General features: G+C 42.6%; 2 protein-coding genes across 3 annotated transcripts in view; one reads left to right on the forward strand and one right to left on the reverse strand.

Moving 5' to 3' along the window:
- The window catches only part of MLH1 (mutL homolog 1), a 49,043-nt gene extending 48,761 nt beyond the window's left edge, over positions 1-282 (reverse strand). Inside the window, exon 1 of one of the 2 annotated variants that reach the window (XM_077865832.1) lies at positions 113-282. In XM_077865832.1, the coding sequence (XP_077721958.1) occupies positions 113-228 (116 nt within the window). In that variant the 5' untranslated portion in view covers positions 229-282. The remainder of the gene's footprint in view (positions 1-112) is intronic. The other variant, XM_077865834.1, reaches the window with a different exon arrangement.
- EPM2AIP1 (EPM2A interacting protein 1) lies at positions 22-8,413 on the forward strand. Its single transcript, XM_077865870.1, has 2 exons — positions 22-3,285; positions 6,590-8,413. Exon 1 carries the CDS (start codon positions 694-696, stop codon positions 2,518-2,520), a length of 1,827 nt encoding a protein of 608 aa, XP_077721996.1. The 5' UTR covers positions 22-693; the 3' UTR covers positions 2,521-3,285; positions 6,590-8,413.
- The last annotated feature ends 233 nt before the right edge of the window (positions 8,414-8,646 follow it).

Raw genomic sequence — 8,646 nt, forward strand, 5'->3', positions numbered from 1 at the left:
CATGCCCGTAGGCGCCTCCGCCCGGGGCAGGGAGGCGTGTCCGCACTCCATCCTGAAGAGGGGCCTGTTAAGTCGTAGCTGACCAGGAAGCCCGGCTCCACTCCCTCCGTACCAGTTCTCAATCATCTCCTTGATGGCATTAGCCGGCCGCTGGATAACTTCCCCTGCCGCGATGCGGTTCACCACTGTCTCGTCCAACCGCCGAATAACCCCCGCTACGAGCGACATTTTGGCGCCAGAGGAGCCCAAGTCCCGTCGAGACGCTCACCGGAAGTGACTTCAACCAATCACCTCAGGGTTTCGTGCTCACGTCTTTCCACCAACTTTGTTTACGCGGTCTTGTCCCACCTCCCCTCGGCAGTCGCTGCGGAGCACGGGAGCTCTTGATTGGGCAGCCGCCTGCCAGTCAAGTGTCCAGTCCTAGCGCACGGCTTCGGGCCGCCGGCTACAAGCGTGTGCGCCTGCGCTCTGTCCGCTCTCCCCATTGGCTCGCTCCTGGGCTAAGGCAGACGAAATCTGCAGCCAATAGGAAGGCGGGGGCCGCAGACGGAGGTTGGTGTCCCCCTGCTGGGGTGATTTGGCGCAGAGCGGAGGAGGCGCCTGCTCCCGCGCCCGCTCCCGCGCCCGCGCCCGCTCCTCCCCTCTCCTTGCGGCCTCTCGGAGGTCGGCCCTATTCTCGTGGCCTGCAGTAAAATGTGGATGACGCCCAAGAGGAGCAAGATGGAAGTCGACGAATCTCGCGTTTTCCGAGCCGAGTGGACCCAGCGCTACTTGGTGGTGGAGCCCCCGGAGGGGGAGGGGGCCCTGTGCCTGGTCTGCCGCCGCCTGGTCGTGGCCACCCGCGAGCGCGACGTCCGGCGCCACTACGAGGCCGAGCACGACTACTACGAGCGGTATGTGGCGGAGGGCGAGCGCGCGGCGCTGGTGGAGCGTCTGCGGCAGGGCGACTTGCCGGTGGTCGCCCCGCTCACCCCCGAGGAGAGGGCTGCCCGCGCAGGCCTCGGGCTCGCCCGCCTCCTGGCCTTGAAGGGTCGCGGCTGGGGCGAAGGGGACTTCGTGTACCAGTGCATGGAAGTGATGCTGAGGGATGTCCTGCCCGATCACGTAGGCGTCCTGGATGGTGTGGACTTATCTCCGGAGGTCACGCGGCAGAGGGTCCTGAACATTAACAAGAACCTACGCAGCCAGCTCTTCGACAGAGCCAAGGACTTCAAGGCCTATTCCCTTGCCTTGGACGACCAGGCCTTTGTGGCCTACGAGAACTACCTGCTGGTCTTTGTCCGCGGCGTGGGCCAGGACTTGGAGGTGCAAGAGGAGCTTCTGACCATCATCAACCTGACTCGCCACTTCAGCGTTGGTGCCCTCATGGCGGCCATCCTTGAGGCCCTGCAGACCGCAGGGCTTAGCTTGCAGCGAATGGTTGGACTGACCACGACCCACACTCTGAGGATGATCGGTGAGAACTCGGGACTGGTGTCGTACATGAGGGAGAAGGCTGTAAGCCCCAACTGTTGGAATGTTATCCATTATTCAGGATTCCTGCACTTGGAACTGCTGAGCTCCTACGATGTAGACGTAAATCAGATCATAAATACTATCTCAGAATGGATAGTTTTGATTAAGACCAGAGGTGTTAGGCGCCCCGAATTTCAGGCTTTACTGACTGAATCTGAATCGGAGCATGGCGAAAGGGTTAATGGACGATGCCTGAACAATTGGCTTAGAAGGGGGAAAACTCTAAAACTAATATTTTCCCTGCGGAAAGAGATAGAAGCATTCTTGGTGTCAATAGGGGCAACGACAGTCCATTTCACAGACAAGCAGTGGCTTTGTGACTTCGGCTTCTTGGTGGATATTATGGACCACCTTCGAGAGCTCAGTGAGCTACTGAGAGTCAGTAAGGTCTTTGCTGCTGCTGCCTTTGACCATATCTGTACCTTTGAAGTGAAGCTGAATTTACTGCAGAGACATATTGAGGAAAAAAATCTAACACACTTTGCAGCCTTCAGAGAAGTTGTTGATGAGCTTAAACAGCATCTTAAAGAAGATCAAAAAATATTTGATCCTGATAGGTATCAAGTGGTGATCTGTCGTCTACAGAAAGAATTTGAGAGACATTTCAAGGACCTCAGATTCATTAAAAAGGACTTAGAACTGTTTGCAAATCCTTTTAACTTTAAACCTGAATATGCACCTATTTCGGTAAGGGTGGAGCTAACAAAACTTCAGGCGAATACTAACCTTTGGAATGAATACAGAGTCAAAGACTTGGGGCAGTTCTATGCTGGATTGTCTGCTGAATCTTACCCTATTATCAAAGGGGTTGCCTGTAAGGTGGCATCCTTGTTTGATAGTAATGAAATCTGCGAAAAGGCTTTTTCGTATTTGACTCGAAACCAACACACTTTGAGCCAGCCATTGACAGACGAGCATCTCCACGCCCTGTTTAGGATTGCCACAACTGAAATAGAGCCGCATTGGGATGACCTTGTGAGAGGAAGAAATGAATCCAATCCATAAGCCTTGGTAGTACAGCACTGAGACACTCAAAGAGATTCTTATTCTAAGAGCAAACATTTGTCTGATTATTCGAGTTAACTAATTTGGATTGTGGCAAGGCACCAAGTTTATTCATCCAACTTGATCACGATTCAGATTCTTCTGACATGTTTTTTTTTTTTTTTTTTTCATCTCAAGAGGCAGCATGGGACTGAGACATGCAAACACCTTTTTTAAAAATTTAATTTAATGACAAAGTCATTGTCTTTTGCTTTTGTGATATAATTGTTTTTAAAGAAGTTCATTATTCATGTGAGTTGAATTAGAAGTATGTTTTGAAGAAATTTTAGCTCTTATTTTAACAAAGTGTTAAAATTCTGATGCATATGGTCTGAAGTAATCAACTCCTTAAATGTATGTTTGAGCCAGTTTGCAGAAACTCACATAGCAAGTTCAGAAGTTTCTGAAAAGGAAGAACGTACATACAGTGGAGGTATTTTGTCTAATTATCAAAATGTTTGAGACTATTTTTTTTAAACATTTTTCTGAGTCTGAAGTAAATACAGATTCCTCTCACCCCCGCCCCCTCCTGCCCTATCGATAATATTACCAGTAGAAGAAAATAATCATACAAAATTTTAGTTAGAGGAGTAAGAATTATTTTTAAATTGCTGGTTTAGGAGGCTTCCTGCATTTTGGAAATCAGACTATCCAGTTATTGGGGGTCTCCCCTGAATTTTTCACACTTGGGTGCTGTTTTATCAGCTTGCCTATTAAAGGACTACGGTAAGTATAGAATCTTAATGGTTGCCCATTAGTAGTAATTCTTTATTCTACTCCAGACAAGTTTGGCCCTATCAAAAAAGGATGACAATAAGATTATTAAGATTATTGCTCTCCAGGATCAGGAGGTGTGAGATATTTTAGCTTTATGCATGGGTGTTACTGCTTTATAAAGAAATCCTGTTTAAAGGAAACTCTTTATTTTAAAGTGATATGACGTCAGATTGTGTTAGCTGCTGGAAGTGGATTTATTATAGAACTTAAAACTGCCCCACACATTTTGTATTTAAGGTAGTGCACAGGTAGAAATATTTGACTCTCAAGCAGTTTTATTAACAGGTTGTAGCAAATCCATATTTCTAGTGAGACATCTGCTTTATGCTAAAACAGTAATTTTCAAACTTCTGTTAACCATAAAAAGGAAATCTTACGGTAAGCTAAATATGTAAAATGAGTTAAAAGCAGGACCCAACTTAGAGGTCCTTTCAAGTACAATTTGCAAACTTGTGCTGAAGTCCTGTCTTCACTATTGTAACACGCTATTCTGTGGTCACTGATCCAGCAAATTCATGGAACCAGGATGCAACCAACAATTTAGAAGGAATTGCCTGAGTAATCAAAATAGATGTCATAGAGCTCAGGAACCAAGATTGTGTCAGTGGTTCTCAACCAGAAGCAGTAAGTCCTGTTTCCGGAGGTTGTTGGAAAATGGAGGGTTTTTTTTTTGTTGTTGTTGTCAGACTGATCTGGGGGGATTTTGCTGGCATTTAAGCATGAAGGACCCCCCACCCTACCCCACCCAGCGCCCCTGCAGTACATAGGACAGCCAGGCACAATGGAGAATTCTGCTTCCCAAAGTGCCAGTAGATTCCCCGTTGTAGATTATTTTAATTTGAGGGACAGGGCAAATTACCAGTAGAAGCAGGATGAGAAAGGCAGGTCAGGCAAGCTGACACTACTTGTAGGGGAAACTAATTCCAGCATTCCAGGTTTGGCTGATAAGGTGAGGTAAAGGCTGTGATAGATTCTGGTAGCTCAGAGTAGCATTTATAAGTCAGTTTTGTATTGAATCAGACTAAAGCGCTCTATTCTGTTAAACGTAATTAGAGCAGAAAAGCAATTATTTAACAAGCTAGTAATCGAGAATGGTCAAGCTGATATTTTTGGTTAACAGGCAGTAAGCTTAAATATCTGGGAAAACAGTGAAAAACCAACCAACCCCCTCTACCCACACCCCCACCCACACCCCAATCTACCGGTAATTTGCCAGTAGTTTGGAGCATTCTCTTTAATGGCATTTGCTTTACTGAAAGTGTTTGGAGGACCTGCTTCTGCTTTCCTACTCTAGTTCCTAAAATATTGAAGTCTTGTACATTTTGTGAAGTTCCACTATATATTTTGCTTAAGGTAATAAAACTAGTTTGCATCATGTAGTCACTGAGTTGGGGTGGAGATACAAACTAAGGATTTAAAATTGACCCTAAATAATAGAGAATTTGCTATAAACTAGTCTTGTTTGTAAAAAAAAAAAAAAAAAAAAATGTGTGTATATTACTGTTTTCTGTATTAAGTAATTCTGTAACTGCATGGCAGTCTTTTAAATTTTGTTTTGTTTTTACAAAATAGTTGTTACTGGTCCTGTTGTATCAGTGAATATAGTTAAAATAAGTATTATTTAAAAAAAAAAAAAAAACTTTTGTCCCTATATCTCCCACTCCTACTAGTTTTCTGAAAAGCTTTGTCTGTATTCCCAGTCTGTCAGTGCCGCTCAAACTACTCTACCCAGCTAGATCCTTGTCAGCGTTCTTACCCTCTTTGACACCACTGACTACTTTTCCTTGAAGTACTTGTATATGTTGGCTTCAGGGGTAGCTACTATCTGCAGGTATGCTTTCTCAGTCAGCTTCGTAAGCACTTCTTTCCCTTACATGTTTGTGTTCTTGTGATTTTAAAATTTTGCTTCAGAGCTACTTTCTACATCATCTTAGCTGCTCTCATCTCTGTCCGTGGTCAGTTACCATCTATATGCAAATGACCCCCAAATTCATATCTGCTTTCTAGGCCTTTCCTAATTCACATATCTATCTAATTGCTAACTCAAATCACTCTGCTGTCTCATGGACACCACAGCATGCCATTGATCTTGCCCCCAACCTGCTCCTCTTCTGTTCCCTCTTTCAGTGGATGGCACTACTGCTACCAGTTGCCCTAGCCCAAGCCAAAAACTGATCTATCCATGACTCTTCATCACATCTGCTCACAAAAACCTTTGTGTTAAGTCTACTGTCTAAGGTTTTTCTCACTTCTCCAGTGCTACCATGCCAATTCAGGCTATCAGGCTACCTAAATTATAGCAACAGCATCCATTGTTAGTCTCTTTTTCTCTGGTTTTGATCCTTTTTAACGCTGTAGCCAGATTGTTCCAAAAGACATACCTGGTCATATCTCTCCACTGCTTTCACCACTGCATAGGGTAAGATACAATTTCTGTTCATCTTTGAGGTCTCAGTTTAAATACCACCTCCTCTAGGAAGTCTTCACTGATGCCCTCTAGACCAGGTGCTCCCACTGCGCACTCTCTCTAAATACCCTTTTCTTTTCCCAGCCTCACACTTGGCACATTTTGTTGCTACGTCTTTATTGATCACTGTTAGACTGTAAGCTTTCCGAGGGCAGGGACCGTGCCTTGCTAGCTGTTCTGTCTGTAGTGCTTAGCACAATGTCTGGCATTCCAATAAATGCTTGGATGAATAAATATGCGTGTAGTGTTTTCTGATCTTTGAAGCCCTTTCACAGTCTCATTTGACCTTCACTGAGGTCTTCCTGCCTTTGTTTGTTGGGTCATTATTATTCACATATTACGAATTAGGAAATGAAACTAAGTTCTTTGTGACTAGAGAATTGTATTCCCAGAATTTAGCTCAGTGCTTGGCATGTGGCTCAATTATTTATTATGTGAGTGTTGTTGAGGAAACAATCTTAGATTGCAATTTGCCCTAGTAAATGTAAGTAGTAAAGCCAGGATTCAAACGCAGGTATACTTACATAACTCTATGGAATGTTAAGAAGTCTTAGTTTCGTTTCTTTTTCTTTTTCTCTAATTTTCAAAGGTAGAGTTCCAAAGGAATGTAGATGAAAAAGGTTGGACAGCTATTTAGTGAACTAAAACAATAAATACTTCAGTAATTAAAAAGTTACACTCAGCATTAGAAAAAGATAATGCTGTTTAAAATATTCATTTTCCTTTTGTAAAGTATCAATCCTAGAAGAAAATGGCATACTATTTACTTGCTACTTTCCTTTACAGATGATTTCTGGCTCTTCTGGGATTTAAAAGTAAGTAAATTTGATAAAGTATTAGAGGAATGACTCTGTCTTCCTGGTGTCCCTAGATACCCAGTTCTCTTGCTTTCTTGCCTATAGAATGTCCTCATCAATTCTCCAAGGATGATGACCCAAAAGTAACATGTAGTCAAAGTGTATGTCTTAGATTTGCTGTATTTCTTTGCTTTCTTGTTCACGTGCCTCTGAACTTAATATCTGGGTAACTGGGGCTTTTGGGGTGTTGTGGAAGAACTATACCCATAGTCTTTTTTCTCCTTGAGCCATTTTGTCCAATTTAAGGGATTAACCAGTGTTACACTTAGTTGGACTTTGAGTCTGAGGCACATTAGCTCATCCAGAAATCTTAACAGTAGGTGTGATAGTCATCCAGTGATCTTTGCTGCAAAACTGAATTTCAGTGGGTTTCTTTAATTCTTTGAATTAAAGAATTTCTCTTTAATCTTTTCATAATTGAGAAGTGGCCTCATCCTATCTAGTAAGTACTCAAATTTGTGAACTCTGCCCCCTTTCATTTCTGCTTGCAAATTGATGAATTCTGAGGTCATCTCTTTTCTATACATTTTGTCAAATGCAGCCAATAGCAACCATAAAACATTTTGTTTTCCTTCCCGCCCCGTTAGTAAAGGATAGATTCTGTGCCTTCCAGGCTTTCCCAGGAGACAGTTTCACACTCCATAACATGATTTGCCCCATAAGTTATTTCTTCCATCCTCTGGTAACAGTTTCCTGAATGCCTACCAACTAAGCCAATGTGTGGTATGTTTAAGTTTTTTATTTAAATGGTGCCAATTTCTGTATCAAGATGGACAAAGTTGTTGTAGAATAACAACCACAAAATCTCCATAACTTTTCTCTTACAACTTGGCTAGGGACTTTGCTCGAGGTCAAGGGTCACCAAACTGCAGTCCACAGACAATTTCCATCCTGTTGCCTGTGTCTGTAAATAAAGTTTTATTGGAAGACAGCCTTTCCCACTTATTTATGGCTATGGCTGCTTTTGTTCTATGATGGCAGAATTGAAATAGCTGTGACAAAGAATGCATGCCTCACAGAGTCTAAAATATTTACTATGTGACCCCACAGAAAATGCTCACCGATCCCTGCTCTAAGTTGTCCTCATTCTGGGACTCAGGTTAACCAAGCAGATAGCATGTAGGATGTGGCTGCTCATTTTGGGAAATGAAAACAATACAGCAAATCCCTTATAGGCTCTTAAAGCACTTTCACTGACCAAAACAAATCCCATGGTCACACCAAAGTTCAAGGAAGAGTGTAATCCTTCCATGTGCCTCAGAAGAAAACCAGAAATATTTGGAAGACAGCACTAGATTAACACATGGTTATATCTCTCCATTTATATAATTTCTTTAAAAATATTTTTTTATTGAGGTATATTCACTAAAGTGTAAATATTAAATGTATGCTTCAGTGGATTTTTATATACACCCTTGAACCCATCACCCAGATCAAGACACCAAACATTTCTAGCACCCCAGCAGATGCCCTCATGTCCCTCTTGCGCACAGAAACTCTATTCTGACCTTTATCACCATAGTTTGCTTTTGTCTTTTCAAAGCTTCATGTAAATGTAATAATTATATGTGCTCTTGTGTCTTTTGTTCAATACTATGTGACTCATCCATGTTGCATGTAGCAGCAGCATTTTTTACTTCTGTGCAGTATTCCATTGTAGGACTGTACTGCAATTTATAAATCCATTCTACTGTTGATGAAAATTTTGATTGTTTCCAGTTTGTGATTATTATGAATAAAGTTGCTATAAACATTTTCGTATCTGTCTTTCAGTGAATATGTGCACACACTTCTCTTGTTATACTCTGGTATATACCCAACTCCCACACTATCCTGTAATTATTCATACAGCAACCAGAGTGATCCCTGTTGTAAAATATAAATCAGACCACGCCAATCCTCTGCTCAAAATCTTCCAATGGCTTAGTATTATAATTAGAATAAAATCCAATGTCTTTATTGTGGTCTACAAAATCCTGAATGATC

The sequence above is a fragment of the Canis aureus genome, chromosome 22 (genome assembly GCF_053574225.1).
Source record: "Canis aureus isolate CA01 chromosome 22, VMU_Caureus_v.1.0, whole genome shotgun sequence".
Lineage (NCBI taxonomy): Eukaryota > Metazoa > Chordata > Mammalia > Carnivora > Canidae > Canis > Canis aureus.

What these genes read in the sequence shown, in the direction of transcription:
- EPM2AIP1 (XM_077865870.1), top strand. Translation starts at nt 694, where the DNA reads ATGTGGATGACGCCCAAGAGGAGCAAGATGGAAGTCGACGAATCTCGC.